This window comes from Ahaetulla prasina, chromosome 6 (genome assembly GCF_028640845.1).
Source record: "Ahaetulla prasina isolate Xishuangbanna chromosome 6, ASM2864084v1, whole genome shotgun sequence".
Classification (NCBI taxonomy): domain Eukaryota; kingdom Metazoa; phylum Chordata; class Lepidosauria; order Squamata; family Colubridae; genus Ahaetulla; species Ahaetulla prasina.
The window spans coordinates 70,258,826-70,277,403 of NC_080544.1; the positions used below are offsets into that span (position 1 = coordinate 70,258,826).

General features: G+C 39.3%; 1 protein-coding gene across 1 annotated transcript in view; it reads left to right on the forward strand.

Moving 5' to 3' along the window:
• The first annotated feature begins 214 nt into the window (after positions 1-214).
• The window catches only part of PASK (PAS domain containing serine/threonine kinase), a 38,146-nt gene continuing 19,782 nt past the window's right edge, over positions 215-18,578 (forward strand). Inside the window, exons 1-9 of the mRNA XM_058187546.1 lie at positions 215-442; positions 1,242-1,452; positions 2,019-2,254; positions 4,189-4,359; positions 6,165-6,305; positions 6,845-6,979; positions 7,168-7,479; positions 8,270-8,420; positions 16,402-16,573. Of these exons, the coding sequence (XP_058043529.1) occupies positions 1,287-1,452; positions 2,019-2,254; positions 4,189-4,359; positions 6,165-6,305; positions 6,845-6,979; positions 7,168-7,479; positions 8,270-8,420; positions 16,402-16,573 (1,484 nt within the window). The 5' untranslated portion in view covers positions 215-442; positions 1,242-1,286. The remainder of the gene's footprint in view (positions 443-1,241; positions 1,453-2,018; positions 2,255-4,188; positions 4,360-6,164; positions 6,306-6,844; positions 6,980-7,167; positions 7,480-8,269; positions 8,421-16,401; positions 16,574-18,578) is intronic.

An 18,578-nucleotide genomic window follows, 5' to 3' on the forward strand; every position in this document is an offset into this window, starting at 1 on the left:
GGGTTATCGAACCGTTGGCTTCTAGTTCCGCCGCGTTGCTTGGCTCCTGATATAACTACGTAGTCATTCCCCGCCTACTTGGCTCGGACTGAACACAGCTCCCCTCGGGCAGACAGTTGGGTAAGTTACTCCGTAGGAGTAGGGTCGTTCTGATAACTCGGGGTGGGGTGGGGTGGACTCATCTATGGGTTGTTTTTAGCATCAAAGAAAATCTCGTGTGATAAAAATGAAAGGGATCTTCTGAGCATACGTGTAGCGAGCTAATCCATCCTAGTTTAAACAGCCACCACAGCCATCACAAGAGGTGCCCTGCCATCTCCTGCGCTTGTCGTGGAGCCTCGTGGTGTGACAAACCACCTGTTGCACTTGAAAGCCGTTCCATTTGTGTTAGTGTTTTCCTGACGGAAGGTATCCAATTGCTCCTCCTCTTCACCGCTATCAGGTTAGTAGAAATTAGTTGAGATGCCAAATGCACTTCTTCTGTGCCATTCTCCCTCTCTTCCAAATTATAAGTCTCTTTGAAGTCATTGCCCCTTTAGGCGTTCCTGGTTGGGATGCTTAGAAAATGAATACAAATTTACTAATGAACTTTGTGCTAAGTTGGAATTAACCTGAACAGATACACGCTCTCTTTGTCCTCTGATATTATAAAGTTCCCCAGGAGTGATATTTTCAGGCATGTCTTAATTCTTCTCTTCCTGTGGATTTGTATTCTGCTGTGTTTACTATTTTCGCATTTTCTTTTCCTGCAAAGTGGTGTCAGAAGCACCATGTCTGCTTGCTATTTGGCAATTCAATTCTACTACTAAATCTTTTTATAAGTATAAAATAAATATTTTATAAATATCTCAGAACCTGATTTGAAAGGGACTAGGACGTTGAGCTTGTTGATCAAAAGGTCGGCGGCTCAGCGGTTCGAATCCCTAGTGCTGCCGTGTAACGGGGTGAGCTCCCGTTACTTGTCCCAGCTTCTGCCAACCTAGCAGTTTCGAAAGCACGTAAAAATACAAGTAGAAAAAATAGGGACCACTTTTGCTGGGAAGGTAACAGTGTTCCGTGCGCCTTTGGCGTTGAGTCATGCCAGCCACATGACCACGGAGACGTCTTCGGACAGCACTGGCTCTTCGGCTTTGAAACTGAGATGAGCACCGCGCCCTAGAGTCGGCAATGACTAGCATGTATGTGCGAGGGGAACCTTTACCTTTATCCAGTCCTAGATATAACATTCTGTTCTGTTTCAGAGCCTGCAGTTTCTGTGAAGAACTTCCTGTAGTTCACCTACAAGCATGACAGATAAGGAGTTTGTCACTTGTAAAGAAATCATTTCAGGCCCCTCTGTCTCTGTGACTGATCCTGGGATCTGTGAAGAACTGAGCAAATCTTTTCCCTGGACAAATAAGAAAAGGAAGAGTTGGCTTTCAAGGCTGTGTAAGAAAAAAACATCTTTGTCAGGTGATTTGCTTGCCTAGCAAGGAATATAAAGCAATTGTTAATTAAAGAGAACAGTAACTACTCAACAAGAAGATATTCTTTCTTAGCAGATTTTCTGGAGAAAGAAAATAAAAGAATGGATGGGAAAAGACTAAAGGCTTATAAATAGAAAACCCTTTTGGATTCCTTCTAAACCTCCATGAATAGTATTACAGCTCAATTAAGCATTAAATGTCTTGTCTAAAGCACTTCAGGGGAATGGAAACTATAGAGAATATAGGAAATTGGGTGTAAATAGATCTGAAGGAGATAGGCAGTTTAGAAATAGGAAATATAAACAAGCAAATGACTATTTTTAAATCACATTTGTGTGCTGATAGTGCTTTTAGACAGTCCTGTTATTTTTGCTTGTTTAAGGTGGTAACTTCAGGCAAACATTTCTTGCTATACTATTTTTACCTAGTATGTCTGAATAATGCTTTTTTGTAATTTTGTTTTTAATAAGTTGTTGGTACTTTGCAAAATTGTCTGATTGTCTTTAATTCCAGTATTTCTCTGCCTACGCTTCTTTTTCTTTTTGTTCTTAGAAAATGGATGGAATTCCTACTGCCTATCTTCATTAGCTGCCCGGAATATCTGTACTGGCAAACTTCATAGCTCTTGGGATCATTTGGAAACTGCTTCCCTTTGTTGTTCCATATGTAGCACCTCTTCTTGTTCTCTTTTAAATGCACTGACTTTGGGAGAATCTATTCAGGCACTGTCAAGTAGTATCCGTAACCCAAACAAGGCCATCTTCACTGTGGATATTAGAACAACTGAGGTACTAAATGGATTTGCATAACATTGGCATTCCCTTAGCATGGCACTGGTGTGTATATATAGAGGTTCAATAGATATGAAATTATCTTGTATTTACAGAATGCACTGTATCACAATCAAACATTTGAATAATTGGAAATGGGAAAAGATTAAACCAAAAACCACATCTTTTATGGTCTTGTTGTACCAGGGTGTATAAAAACCATTTTTTAATTTTAAAAAAATCAGATTTTTTAAATTTAAATCAGATTTTTTTATTTTTATCAAATATATTTTATTAAAATGCTTTTGGAGTAAAAATATATCTAAAGATAGTTTTCTATTTAAGATACATTAATTATTTAGTTTAATCAGCATGAAATGGAGCTTAGTTATGTAAGCATGAGACTGTATATTCTCTAATATTTACATTTTTGTTAAACTCATTCAATGAATCCAAGCTCTGCAAGCTAAATAGGAAGCCTTCTTTTGCTTGCAAATAATACTATTAAAGATTCTAACTACCAGCAAGAATGAGTCCTTACATTTAAAGAGCAGCTGTCATTTCAGATCCATCATGGTGGGCATCCAGTCACCTGCTGCCCGCCACATCCCTCACCTTGTTGTGTCACTGCTGCATCACCAGCCATTCCATTAAAATTAATGGGACTGTCTGTGAGTCAACAGCAGATCAGAGGAGGAGCCGCTGCGGGACAGTTGTTCTTTAAAAAATACAATTTAAATTGAGTTGATTTAAAGCAAGCCTTTTTACTAATGATTTAAATTATGATTTAAATAGTGATTTAAATTGATTTCATTTAAATCAAATCCACCCTGTGTTGTACAATACTGATTTAATGATACTATAGAATTAGGGGCAGAAAGCCTTAGATCTTATTTCATACTTCCCAAAAGGACACTTTGTAAATCTTACAGATTTCTGATATACAAGGTATATTAAGGATTTCCCTCATCAATATTAATATATTAATATTACACAATATTAAATGTAATCATTAGAAAGTTATCTTTGAAAAAGCAAGCTAGAGAAGATTTTATATATTAACTTTTACTTTTGGAACAGAGGACCTGTTACAAATCCATTTTGAAAATGGAATAGGCTTCATGTCAATTTTTATTCCTTTAATAATAGGTATTTTGGAGTAATTTGTGTCAGAGCTATAACTAGCTTTGTAAGAAAATTGAAACCAAAATGGGGTTAGCTTTACTTTGTTAATAACTGTACTTGGCATGCCACTTTATTGTTAAGAGCCAATTAAGTATTTTTACCAAGATGCTACTGCCTGGATTTAACACCCATAAAATTGTAGTTGTCTGATTACTCATTTGTTAGCATTTGCTGATTATATAAGCTTGTAATACCTAAAGAAGACATGTTTGTAAACAAACTGCAATGATAGATTAATGAGTACTGATTTTTAACTAATAGAGCAAAATAGAATAGGCTAAAACCTGTGACTTGATTTAGCCAATTATGATTAGTTCAATAAAAAAGCCAGATTTAGAGTGATATGTGAACACAGATGTAAATGATAAAGCAATAATTACTGAAGTTCATCTCATGGTATATCTTGTGCTCTATCTACAAATGTTAAGGTTATGTTCATGTTACAGTTAACAGTGATTAATTCAGGTCAATTCACCTGAAACACTGGACTGTGACCTAAACAAATCATAAACTAAAATAAGGCTCATACAACAGACTAAACTAAAACATGGTTTTATATTTTTTTTTAAAAACTTACACATATTAATGATTTATTTAATATCACATTAATTAGTTGAATAAATATATATTAGAATACTTGTATATTATTAGAAGACATTGGAATTCAATCGCAGGACAACAGCTTTTTATTTGTGCCCATCACTTGCTATAGAATCAAGTCAAGCTTCAAAGTCCACCAGAAGATAATTTTTCTTGTTCTTTTTTAGATTCTAGTTGCAAATGATAAAGCCTGCAAGATTCTTGGCTATAGTACCCAGGAAATGATTGGGCGGAAATTAACTGAAATGATTTCAAAATCCAACTGGGATATTGTGGAAGCTCTGAAGGAAGGATATACTGATGTTGAAGAACATGGACCAGTAATTCCAGGAACAGTGGTGTGTGATTTCTTCAATTAAATATCTTACACCTGTAATAGGCTTATCAGTATTTCAGATTTGTATTTTCAATTACTTTTCTATCACAGAAGCCTTAGGAATCCATGGGACTCCTATTTGTTTCAATATAGATTTATCTTTGTTCAGATTTATTGATGAAGTATTTATAAATTTGGTATTTATAAATGTGGCATTTAAATTTCTAAAGCTATAATAGAAGTAAAACAGTGTGTTCGCTTTACATGTAATAAAGATAATGTGCTTTTGTTTAATATTTCTGTGCGGTGCTAGAAAAATCTGAATGTACTTAAATATACGTATTTAGATACGTATCAGATCTAAATAAAATCAGATACTGACTTTTTATGATTATTACCAGAGCACAAGTAGTCTAATTCAAGAGGACATATATCTATTTGTGATTAATACTTATCTAGGCTGTTAACAAATATAACAGCCTCAGAATTAGCTATATTAAATAATTGTTCTTGAATGATGTCCTTTATGATAAAGAAGCATGAGTAGTTCATAAGTCAAACTGTTTTAATCCTTTTCTACTGATGACAATCAGACAGAATTGGTTTGTTCTGTTTTACTGCGTTTCACTGTGAACATTAAATTCCCTAGTTATTCTATAGCAGATGAAATAGCTTTTAAAGATAGTGCTACCATACTAGTTGAAAAGCTGGCTATTTTATTGAGAATTTCATATACACACAGAACTACATTTGCTTTGATATATTAGTCAGAAATTAGGATATGAACTGTGTTCTACAAAACCAATAAAAATTCTTGTGGCATCCGAAGAACATATTTGTTGCCAGGGTGAATTTGATTTAAATCAAGTCGATTTAAATCATGATTTAAATCACTAGTGATAAATTTGAAGTGGGATAATATTACTGACTATAGTTTGTAGGTTTGTAGTGAGAATTATTGAGAATCTATGTATCTTTAACTTAAAACTTCCGCGGACACCTGAGGGACTGCAGTATCACAGGGAGTCTGTGAAGGCTTGAAGAAATTTTATGATATAAATCTTGAATTAAATCTTGGAGGTTTGTGGCCATGGCCCATGGCCATAAAACCTATTTAAAGGGGGTCTGTGGTGAAGAAAAGGTTGAGAACCATTAACTTAAAATATTCAAAAACTGCTATTCAAATATGTAAAATTTTGATAAAATTCCTTGTAGGGTGTGTCTTAAATCATCTACAGAATATAAATATCATAACTTAAGCGTCTGAACTCTTGAATAATCATGGCAAAATTTTATATACAAAATTAATTATGGTGCATTCATCTGGAAATAAAACTATTTTGCTAAAACTTGCTAAAGTAATTTGCATATAATTAGTGAAAATTCATATCTACAAATATGCATATATTCATTAACATTAAATATGGATGAAATAGTATAGTATAGCCTTTATTGTCATTGTACATCATGTATACAACGAAATTGGTTTTAACCTCACTGGTAAATCCATGACAAAAAATACATAAATATTATAAAGAAAAATGTTTCCGTGTGTGCGTAGAGTGGTTGTGGTTGTGTTTAAGAGTCTGACAGCCCAAGGATGGAAATTATTTTTAAACCTATTTGTTCAGGTGGCTTCAATGTCTTCTGCCCGATGGTAGAAGTGTGACCAGGGTGTGAATCATGTCTGAGTATCTTCCTTAGTCTGCTAAAGCAGCGAGACCTGGCGACATCATCCAAATATAGAAACACATTTTAAAAGACAGTGTTTAAAGGCTGCTTGTCTAAACCAGCAATTTAGAAAGCTGACATGTATTTTATCACTAGGTAGATGTCATTTCCCAAAATAATGAAAAGATCCCTGTCACTATATGGACGAGAAAAATTAAAGGCCATTGCAGTCAGTACTGTGTTGTTGTTTTGGAACCTGTGGAAAGACTCTCTGCTTCCGTTTCTTTCAAAAGTAATGTAAGTAAACCAGCAAAATAATGGAATGGAAATTACAGAAACATGCTTGCTTCTTAACATGGACGACAAACCTCATGTTAGCCAACTTTATCAAAGAAAAGAAATAGGAATGTGCTTGCTTGTGTTCTCTTATAATTGTACACAAGAACCACTGATCCTGAAATAATACAGTGGAACTTCAGATGCTTTAAATAAATGATTTAATAGCTGTACAGCTATCTTGATGTTTGTTGATGTGAAGCATTGTAATAAATAAATGAAGTAAATGAGACTTTTTTCTTTAAATGTTATTGTTGCCCTCTTATAGAAAGGCATGATATAAATATTTAAGTAAAATTAGTATAAAAATTAGAAATTAGCAGGATATAGAATCAGTGTGGAAGTTCATCTGTCCTAAAGTAGTTTTTTCTAGGCTCTATTCCTTAAATCAGCAATCAACAATATTGTGTTTGGTCACTTTAATACTGCTATAAAACCAGTGCTTTAGAACTGAATGCCTAGCATTTGTAATACAAATTATGTTGAACTCTCTTATTAAGGGAGAGATTACTTCTTGTGACCCCCTTTTTGCTCATCTTCATGGATATTCATCATCAGAAGATGTGGTTGGTCACTACATAAAAGATTTGATACCTTCTATCCAACTTCCTGCACCTGGGAAAAAAATTCCAAAGGTACCATTAAGTTTATTACAGACAATTATTGGCATGAATGAATGAATGATTTTTACATAAAATAATGTTTGGGCTTAACTCCAACTATATGATAGTAATTTGAAACCTTTTTACTTTCTAGTCTTGCCAGTGAAAATTTTAGTAGCTTAGATTTGCATTATTGTATGATTATAGCTTTCTTCTTTCAGAATATCAGAATTCAGAGATCTGTTGGCCGAGCAAGGGAAGGAACAACATTCCCTCTCAGCTTGAAACTCAAACTAAATCCCCTTGCTGATGAAGTTATTTCAGTATCAGATGACCCTCCACCAGTTATGGATGTTGAAGCTTTGGAAAATAGCATCTCTTTACCAATAGATTGTTGCTTCTGTGCTACCATCTGGGTGTTCACCACTATCAGCGGATTGGTAACCATTCAGGCAGATGGTACAATTTATGGAATTAACAATACGTTTTCTCTAATGCTATTTGGTTATGAGAAGAAAGAACTATTAGGCAAGGTAAAAATCTTACAATTCTTTACAGAAAAAGTTTTTGTATAGTGCAATCTTTCCTAGAATGATGTCCTCTTTTAAAATCACTGGTAATTTAGTTTCAATTACCAGATTTGTAGTCTTTCATATTATCTATTGTCTAATCCCATGCTGTTTGGAATTTCTACAAATTAGAGTCCAATTCATTTGAGAGCCATCAAATTGGGAACACTGATTAGTGCTGTAAAATGTTGGGGATTTTGACAACCCTTTAAAAGCAGAGCAGAGGTCCCAATCCCCAAGCCACTGACTGGTACTGATCCATGGCCTATTAGGAACCGGGGGATGAGTGATGGGCGAGCGAGTGAAACTGAAACCATTCCCCACCCCCCACCCCAGTCCATGGAAAAATTATCTCCCACAAAACCGGTTGAGCAGTGGGCAAGCGAGCAAAACCAAAACCACCACCCCGGTCTGTGAAAAAATAGTCTTTCACGAAACCAATCTTTGGTTGCCCAAAAAGTTGGAGACCATTGATCTAGAGCAGTGCATTCTTAACCACCCAAATTTTTGATTACAATCATGGCCAGAGATGATGAGTCATCGGTAGACAAGATCTGGACGTTCAAGACTCGGAAAGACTGTTTTTGATACCAGGATATTATTAATTAAATTACCAGATTTTTGTTTGTATTTTACAATTGTAGAATGTTCGTCTTTTTTTAAAAATAAAATAAAATAAAGAATTGGTTTCTATTAATTGCCATAGAATAAGAGGAAAGGGATGAATTTTATAATTTCTCATTTTTTATTATAGAATATCACTTTCTTGATTCCTGGATTTTACAAGAATATGGATAAGACTGATTCTTCTTTGCAACTTCCACAATCTAGAGAAAGCTACATTAATGCAGAAAACATGAATTCCTCTGAAGGAATGCAGAAGGATGGATGTGCTATTAGGAAAGGTAAGTTTAAACCACAGATATTGTTCACCCAAAATAATGTTTTGTTTTTAATAGATTGTGTTTGGCATCTGATTTTATAATGGTGGGACATTAACATTGTATTCGGAACATAGCAATGTCTAGTTTTATTTTATTTCTCAGGCAAATTTATTTATAAAAGATTTTTTTTTCATATGGAAACTAACTTGTAATTGCACCCTTGATATTAGGAACTGTCATTACTATTAGAATCAGAATATATTTTTGGAGTATATAGTGCAAGGTGATTGTCAGTGAGCTCTAGCTGCATTAAAAAACAATTCTAAATAAAAATACAGGATTCAGCATTATATAGATTACAGGGGGCTCCCGCCCTCTGGAACGAGCTCCCCCCAGGACTTCACCAACTCTCGGACCTTAGAACCTTCCGTCGTGAACTTAAAACACACTTATTCAGGTGCGCAGGACTGGATTAGATTTTTTAGCTTTTAAATTTTAAATTTTAAACTTTATACTGATTTTAATTGGTTTTATTATTTTTAGTTCAATTGGCCGGCTAAATATTTCATTTTAAAATTATTTTAAATTCATTGTCTATCTATGTATTTTAATATGGCTGTACACCGCCCTGAGTCCTTCGGGAGAAGGGCGGTCTAGAAATTTGATTAATAAATAAATAAAAATACAGGATTCAGCATTATATAGATTACAGGGGGCTCCCGCCCTCTGGAACGAGCTCCCCCCAGGACTTCACCAACTCTCGGACCTTAGAACCTTCCGTCGTGAACTTAAAACACACTTATTCAGGTGCGCAGGACTGGATTAGATTTTTTAGCTTTTAAATTTTAAATTTTAAACTTTATACTGATTTTAATTGGTTTTATTATTTTTAGTTCAATTGGCCGGCTAAATATTTCATTTTAAAATTATTTTAAATTCATTGTCTATCTATGTATTTTAATATGGCTGTACACCGCCCTGAGTCCTTCGGGAGAAGGGCGGTCTAGAAATTTGATTAATAAATAAATAAAAAATAAATGATTAATAGGGAGACCTTGACTACTGATCATTCATTTGGTGACCATTTAAGTTACAATGGCACTGAAAAAAATGACGTATGACAGTTTTTCACATAGCCATTATAACATCTCCATGGTCAAATACAGTAGAACCTCTGGTCACAACCATAATTTGTATCATAACTTTGGTTGCAAACCAATTTGGTTGTGACCTGAACCTAATATTGAAAATTTGGCACTTGCAAAAAAAAAAAAAATGGTGCGGAAGGAGAAATCAGCTGCAAAAAAAAAATAATGGTGAATTTTTTGGTCAGAACCTGATTTGGTCATGGTCAGAAGTGTTCATGACCAGAGGTTCTACTGTAATCAAAATTCAGATGTTTGGAGATATATATATACACACACACAGTGGGGCAAAAAAGTATTTAGTCAGCCACCAGTTGTGCAAGTTCTCCCACTGAAAAAGATGAGAGAGGCCTGTAATTGTTATCATAGGTATACCTCAACTAGTAGAAACAACATGAGAAAACATATCCAGAAAATCACATTGTCTGATTTGTAACGAATTTATTTGCAAATTATGGTGGAAAATAAGTATTTGGTCAATATCAAAAGTTAATCTCAATACTTTGTTAGCCAGGTCCGTGGTTAATAAAGCCCCCCTGATTTCAGATCTAATTCAGGAAGGGACCGCGGACGTTATGGGCATTACGGAAACCTGGTTGGGCACCGAAGGGGGGGTTCCCCTAGTGGAGATGTGCCCACCAGGTTTCCGAGCATTCCATCAGCCGAGGGCCCAGGGTAGGGGTGGCGGGGTGGCGGTTATTATTAAGGAGAGTCTTGAGCCAAGGGAGACCACTGTGCCTCAGATAGCTGGGTGTGAATCCCTCTACGTGAAGTGGGGTTGTAGGACTCAGGTGGGCTTGCTGATCACGTACCTGGCTCCTTGCTGCATGACAACAGCCCTGCCTGAGCTGTTGGAGTTGCTGGCCGGGTTGGCAGTTGAAACCCCTAGACTGCTGGTCATGGGGGATTTCAATCTGCCATCAACCGGTGTGGCATCCTCGGCGGCTCGGGAGTTCATGGCTTCCATGACGGCCATGGACCTGATTCAATTAATTGACGGCCCTACCCACGTCGGGGGAGGCACCCTAGACTTGATTTTTATCTCTGGCCAGTGGTTGAATGATCTGGTTTTAAATGATTTAGTTGTCGAACCTTTGTCATGGTCAGATCATTTTCTCCTTCGTCTAGACTTTCTGACCGCTACCCACTACCGCAGGGAGACGGAACCAATGCGTTGGTTCTGTCCCAGGGCCTGATGGACCCAGAGAGGTTCCTGACGGAGCTTGGGCCGTTTCCTGAGAATTTGGCCCACGATATGACTGAAGAACTAGTCGCGGCCTGGGAACAGGCCGTGGCTGGAGCTTTGGACCGTGTTGTGCCTTTGTGGCCTCTGACCCGGCGTCGGTCTCAACCAGCTCCTTGGTTCTCCGAGGAGCTGAGGGAGATGAAACGCCGGAGAAGACGCCTAGAGAGTGTCTGGAGATCCAGCCGTTCTGAGGCTGACCGGACACTAGTTAGGTCCTATAGCAGGACCTACCTAGTGGCATTGAGGGATGCGAAACGTTCCTACATTTCCTCCCTCATTGCGTCGGCAGATAACCGCCCGGCCGCCCTGTTTCGGGTGACCCGCTCTCTCCACCAACAGGAGGGGCGGGAGGACCCCCTACAAGGGCGTGCCGAGGAGTTTAACGGTTATCTATATGATAAAATCGTTCAGCTTCGGGACGGATTGGATCAAAATTGGGTAGATCCAGGCGAGAGTTCCGAGACCCGTCTTGTTGAGGTGGTTTGGGATAATTTTGACCCTGTGACTCCCGAGGACATGGACAGGTTGCTGGGTAGGCTGAATGCCACCACATGTTTACTGGATCCGTGCCCCTCCTGGTTGGTACTGGCCACACAGGAGGTGACACGAGGCTGGCTCCGGGCAATTACAAATGCTTCTTTGCGGGAGGGGGTCTTTCCCGCTACCTTGAAAGAGGCGGTGGTGAGACCTCTCCTCAAGAAGCCTTCCCTGGACCCAGCTGTTTTAGGAAATTACCGGCCAGTCTCCAATCTTCGCTTCACGGCGATGGTTGTAGAGACTGCGGTGGCATGTCAGCTACCCCAGTACCTGGATGAAGCTGTTTATCTAGACCCAGTCCGGCTTTCGGCCCGGATACAGTACGGAGACAGCTTTGGTCGCGCTGGTGGATGATCTCTGGAGGGCCAGGGATAAGGGTTATTCCTCTGCCCTGGTCCTATTAGACCTCTCAGCGGCTTTTGATACCATCGACCATGGTATCCTGCTGCGCCGGTTGGAGGGGTTGGGAGTGGGAGGCACCGTTTATCGGTGGTTCTCCTCCTACCTCTCTGACCGGATACAGACGGTGTTGACAGGGGGGCAGAGATCGACTCTGAGGTGCCTCATGTGTGGGGTGCCGCAGGGATCGATTTTCTCGCCTCTCCTGTTCAACATCTACATGAAGCCGCTGGGTGAGATCATCAGTGGTTTTGCGGTGAGATACCAACTGTACGCTGATGACACTCAGCTGTACTTTTCCACCCCGGGCCACCCCAGCGAAGCTGTCAAAGTGCTGTCCCGGTGTTTGGAAGCCGTACGGGTCTGGATGGGGAGGAACAGGCTCAAACTTAATCCCTCCAAGACGGAGTGGCTGTGGATGCCGGCACCCCGGTACAGTCAGCTGCAGATGTGGCTGTCTGTTGGGGGCGAGTTGTTGGCCCCGATGGAGAGGGTACGCAACCTGGGCGTGCTCGTGGATGGGCGGTTGTCCTTTGAAGATCATTTGACGACCGTCTCCAGGAGAGCTTTTTATCAGGTTCGCCTGATCCGCCAGTTGCGTCCCTTCCTGGACTGGGATGCCCTATGCACGGTCACTCATGCTCTCGTTACCTCTCGCTTGGACTACTGCAATGCTCTCTACATGGGGCTCCCCTTGAAGAGCACTCGGAGACTTCAGCTAGTCCAGAATGCGGCTGCGCGGGTTATTGAGGGAGCGGTTCGGAGCTCCCATGTAACACCTATCCTGCGCAGACTGCACTGGCTACCTGTTGTTTTCCAGGTGCGCTTCAAGGTATTGGTTACCACCTTTAAAGCGCTCCATGGCTTAGGACCGGGTTACTTACGGGACCGTCTACTGCCGGCTTCTATTTCTCAGCGTCTGGTGCGTTCCCACAGAGAGGGACTCCTCAGGATGCCATTAGCCAAACAGTGTCGACTGGCGGCCCCCAGGGGGAGGGCCTTCTCTGTGGGGGCTCCTACCCTGTGGAACGAGCTTCCCCTTGGGCTTCGACAACTACCTGACCTTAGGACCTTTCGCCGCAAACTTAAAACCTATTTATTTCATATGGCTGGACTGGCCTGATTTTTAAATTTTAAATTTTAATTGAATTTTGATGGGTTTTAAATTTCTGTAATTTTATAGGGTGTAATGTTATTTTAAATTTCCTGGCTAATTGAATAAGTTTCTTAAGGGTTGTTTTAATATTGTGTATGTTTCTGTTTGTATTTTACTTGCCTGTTCACCGCCCTGAGTCCTTCGGGAGAAGGGCGGTATACAAATTAAAATATTATTATTATTATTATTATTATTATTATTATTATTATTATTATTATTATTATTATTATTATTATTATTATTATTATTATTATTTCCTTTGTTGGCAATGACAGAGGTCAAACGTTTTCTGTACGTCTTCACAAGGTTTTCACACACTGTTGCTGGTATGTTGGCCCTTTCCTCCATGCAGATCTCCTCGAGAGCAGTGATGTTTTGGGGCTGTCGCTGGGCAACATGGACTTTCAACTCCCTCCAAAGGTTTTCTATGGGGTTGAGATCTGGTGACTGGCTAGGCCACTCCAGGACCTTGAAATGCTTCTTATGGAGCCACTCCTTCGTTGCCCGGGCAGTGTGTTTAGGATCATTGTCATGGTGAAAGACCCTTGCTGATGGAAGGAGGTTTGCACTCAAAATCTCACGATACATGGCCCCATTCATTCTTTCCTTTACACGATCAGTCGTCCTGGTCCCTTTGCAGAGAAACAGCCCCACAACATGATGTTGCCACTCCCATGCTTCACAATAGGTATGGTGTTCTTTGGATGCAACTCAGCATTCTCTCTCCTCCAAACACGACGAGTTGAGTTTCTACCAAACAGTTCTACTTTGGTTTCATCTGACCATATGACATTCTCCCAATCCTCTTCTGGATCATCCAAATGCTCTCCAGCAAACTTTAGACGGGCCCGGACATGTACTGGCTTAAGCAGGGGGACACGTCTGGCACTGCAGGATCTGAGTCCCTGGCGGTGTAGTGTGTTACTGATGGTAGCCTTTGTTACGTTGGTCCCAGCTCTCTGCAGGTCATTCACTAGGTCCTCCTGTGTGGTTCTGGGATATTTGCTCACTGTTCTTGTGATCATTTTGACCCCACGGGGTGAGTTCTTGCATGGAGCCCCAGATCGAGGGAGATTATCAGTGGTCTTGTATTATCTTCCATTTTCTAATTATTCCTCCCACAGTTGATTTCTTCACACCAAGCTGCTTGCCTATTGCAGATTCAGTCTTCCCAGCCTGGTGCAGGTCTACAATTTTGTTTCTGGTGTCCTTCGACAGCTCTTTGGTCTTCACCATAGTGGAGTTTGGAGTGTGACTGTTTGAGGTTGTGGACAGGTGTCTTTTATACTGATAGCAAGTTCAAACAGGTACCATTAATACAGGTAATGAGTGGAGAACAGAGGAGCCTCTTAAAGTAGAAGTTACAGGTCTGTGAGAGCCAGAAATCTTGCTTGTTTGTTGGTGACCAAATACTTATTTTCCACCATAATTTCTGCCTCTCTCATCTTTTTCAGTGGGAGAACTTGCACAATTGGTGGCTGACTAAATACTTTTTTGCCCCACTGTATATACCCGTGAAATATACCCGTGAAATACATATACCCGTGAAAACCTACGAATATATATATACATATACATATATATACATATATATACATACATACATACATACATATATATATATATATATATATATATATATATATATATATATATTCTCGTAGGTTTTCACGGGTATATGTATGCAGGTTTTGGTATGTTCGGGTCTTTTCCCGTGTAAGATTGGAAGTATTTAGGCAACGTTTCGATGAGATCTCACTCATAATCTTCAGGTTTTGGCTTTGTTCTTGTGAGCAAAGTGTGGATTTTAACTGCTGTTTCTCTATAAATAGTGGTGGGGGGGTGTTTTTTGAATTGCAGGCCTAGCTGTTGCAAGCTGATTGGTTGGCTGTGTGTTTTTTTTTGTTTTTTTTTTGTTTACATTTATATCCCGCCCTTCTCCGAAGACTCAGGGCGGCTTACAGTGTATAAGGCAATAGTCTCATTCTATTTGTATATTTTTTACAAAGTCAACTTATTGCCCCCCCCAACAATCTGGGTCCTCATTTTATTTTATTTTTTATTTTTTAAAAAAATTTTTTTTTATTAACGTTACAAACAAACAAAAAAAAAAGAAAATACATTTTCCACCCTTGTGCTATACATAAAAAAAAAAGGAAGATTTGGGTCTTCGGATATATCCTCATGATTGCCAAAATCCACGTTCTCGAGGTACAGGTACCGAAGCGTCCAATGTTCCAAGCACATAGTCCATGTGCTGGGTCCTCATTTTACCTACCTTATAAAGGATGGAAGGCTGAGTCAACCTTGGGCCGGGCTTGAACCTGCAGTAATTGCAGGCTGTGTTCTAATAACAGGCTTCGTAACAGCCTGAGCTATTCCGGCCCTATGTGTTCCTACATATTGATTGGTTGGCTGTGTTGCTAATTGGTTAATGGGGTTGATGTTTGTGTGGGAAGTAGCATTTTGGGCCCTGGTCTGGTTCCGAGTTCGAGGTCCTATTATGTGTTGATGTTTGTGTGGGGAGTAGTATTTTGGGGTCTGGTTCTGAGTTCGAGGTCTTGTCATGTGTGGATGTTTGTGTGGGAAGTAGCATTTTGGGCTCTGGTCTGGTTCCGAGTTCGAGGTCCTGTCGTGTGTTGGTGTCAATTTTTGTAGCTGCGATTCGTTTCTTGACTAGTGCTAGTTTCCAGATGTTTGGTAAGCGGGAGGTATCGTCACGTTTATTCATGTTATGGGGGTGTTTCTCTATTTCTATGGCTTCCATAATTATTCTCTTGTGATAGTGTTCAGTTTTGGAGATTAATTTGGTTCCTTCAAAATCAATGTCATGTCCTGTTTCTTTAAGGTGTTGGAAAAGAAATGAAGATTTTTCTTCTTTTCTGACTGCAATCTTGTGTTCTGCTATGCGTGCGTTTATTCTATTAATTTGTCCAATGTATGTTGCTGGGCAGATTTTGCAACGTATTTCATAGACTCCTTGGTTTTCTAGCTGGAACTTGTCTTTGGGGTTTCTTAAGATGTTGGCTATTTTTCGGTCTGTGCAGAAGGCTGTCTTGATGTTGTGTTTGTGGAGAATTTTCCTGATTTTATCTGTAGTGCCTTTGATGTATGGGAGGAGGGCGATGTCATTGTTTTGTTCTATGTCTTGGTTTTTGGGTTGAGTGTCTCTTTGGATTAGGTTTGTAATTGTGTTTCTTTGGAATCCGTTTGAGATTAGTACGTTTGTAAGTGTGTGTAATTCAGTTTCTAGGTAGTCTTTGTCAGCTAGGTGTTCTAACTAGCTAGTTTTATTAAGTATTTTAGGGGTGCATCAAATGTAGAGATGTAGATCTTGTATTTGCCAATTTTGCAAGGTTATAATTATACATGTTTGTTCAAAAAATTATATCTTCTGTATGATATAAAAATGCTATCAAGAGCCATGTAGCCACATTTCACGTGTAAAGTGACATTAGAGCCTCTTGGGGCATATCTTGCTGAAAGGATTGTTGCCCATACAGTTTTCTTCTGATGCAGTCATCAGCTCATTCTTCGTTGAAGACATGGATTTGCCAGATCTGAAGGAACAACAGGAATTAGGGAGGAATGGAGCTGAGCTCCCACCTAAAAGGGAAATCCAGCTGGAAAGTTTGGGAAATGTGTCCTGTGCTCTACTGTCTCCTGCAGTGGTACCTTCATCCCTAATTTGGTAAGTTTCAAATGCACAAGTCTGTTTTATGTTGCCACTGCTGGAAAAGTTATATCATGGGATGGAAGAGTAAGAGTTTTAGTTTCTAAATAATATAGATCATGACTTTAATATTACAGGAAAATTGTGTAGTAACAATAGTTATTCAATGGCTAAGTCGTGCTTGACTTTTCGTGACCCTATGGACCACAGCACAGCAGGCCCCTTTATCTTTCACTGTCTCTTTGTCCAAATTCATGTTCATTGTGTCATTGACACTATCTAACCATCTCATCTTCTGCCATCCCCTTCTCCCTTTGCCTTCAATCTTTCCCAACATCCGGGACTTTTCAAATGAGTGGTGCAGTGGTTAGAATGCAATAGTGCAGGCTATTTCTGCTGACTGCAGGATGCCAGCAGTTTGGTAATTCAATCCTGACTGGCTCAAGGTTGACTCAGCCTTCGATTCTTCCAAGATCGGTAAAATGAGGACCCAGATTGTTGAGGGCAACATGCTGACGGTGTAAGCTGCTTATGGCTGTAAAGCCCTGTGAAGCGGTATGTAAGTCTAAGTGCTATTGCTGTTGCTATTCTTCTCATTTGGTGGCCAAAGTACTTGAACTTCAGCTTCAGTATCTGTCCTTCAAAGAACGCTCAGGGTTGATTTCCTTTAGGATTGACTGATTTGATTTCCTTGCAGACCCAGGGACTCTCAAGAGTCTTCTCTAATACCACAATTTGAAAGCATCAGTTCTTCAGCGCTCAGCCTTCCTTATGGCCCAACACTCACAGCCATACCTTACTATTGGAAAAGCTATGGGGAAATCATAGCTTTGATTGTAGGACCCTTGTCGGCAAGGTGATGTCTCTGCTTTTAATATGCTGTCTTAGTTTGCCATAGCTTTCCTCCTCAGGAGCAAGCATCTTTTAATTTCATGGCTGCAGTTACCCTGAGGCTCTTTGGTTTCTCTTAACTTTCTGCCATTAGAGTATTATTCTCAGCATATCTGAAGTTGTTGATATTTCTCCCACAATCTTCATTCCAACTTGTGATTCATCTAGCACAGCATTTTGTGTGATGTATTCTGCATATAATTTAAATAAGCAGTGTGACAGTATACAGCCTTATATTCCTTTCCCTATTTTGAATCAATCCTTATTCCACATGTTGTTCTAATTGTTCTTGACCTGGATACCGATTCTCAGGAGACAGGTAAGGTAGTCTGATACTCCTATCTCTTTAAGAACTTGCCAAAGATCCACACAATCAAAGGCTTTAGTGTAATGAAGACAAGTGTAATGTAGTGAAGCAGAACTCCCCTGCTTTCTCCATAATCCAGTGAATGTTGGTATTTTGATTTCTAGTTTCTCTGCCTCTTCAAAACCCAAGTTGTATTTTTGGTAGTTCTCTGTCTACATGCTGCTGAAGTCTAGTCTGTACAATCTTAAACATGACCTTGCTAGTGTGTGAAATGAGAATAATTGTACGGTAGTTTGAACATTCTTTGGCATTGTCTTCTTTGGGATTGGAATATAAACTGACTCCCCCCCACCCCATAATGTGGTGGTCATTGTTGAATTTTCCAAATTTGTTGGCATATTGAATGCACCACTTTACCTGAGATGTGATTTTTGCTAATTCTATGTTGGTCAGCTCTCCCAATTTGTGTAATCTCCCAATTTTCTAGATCATTAATAAAAAATGTTGAGCAATACTGGTCCTAAAACAAATTTTCCCCGAACAGCCATTGGTTCCTACTTTCGAATACAGTGTTGAACTATTAATGCTATCTTTCCGAGTACAGTTATAACTTACTATAGTGCCATACAAATTATACTTTAATAGTTTGCAGAATCATTTCAAAACCTTTGCAGAAATCAAAGTACATTACACCTAGAGCAGTCTTCTTGCACTGGAGTAGTTATTTTTATCAAAGGAGACAAAATCTGTTTAACATGATTTCTTTTTAACAAAGTCAGATTGGTTCTCAACAATCATGGCATTGTTTTCAGTGTCGTTATTTTA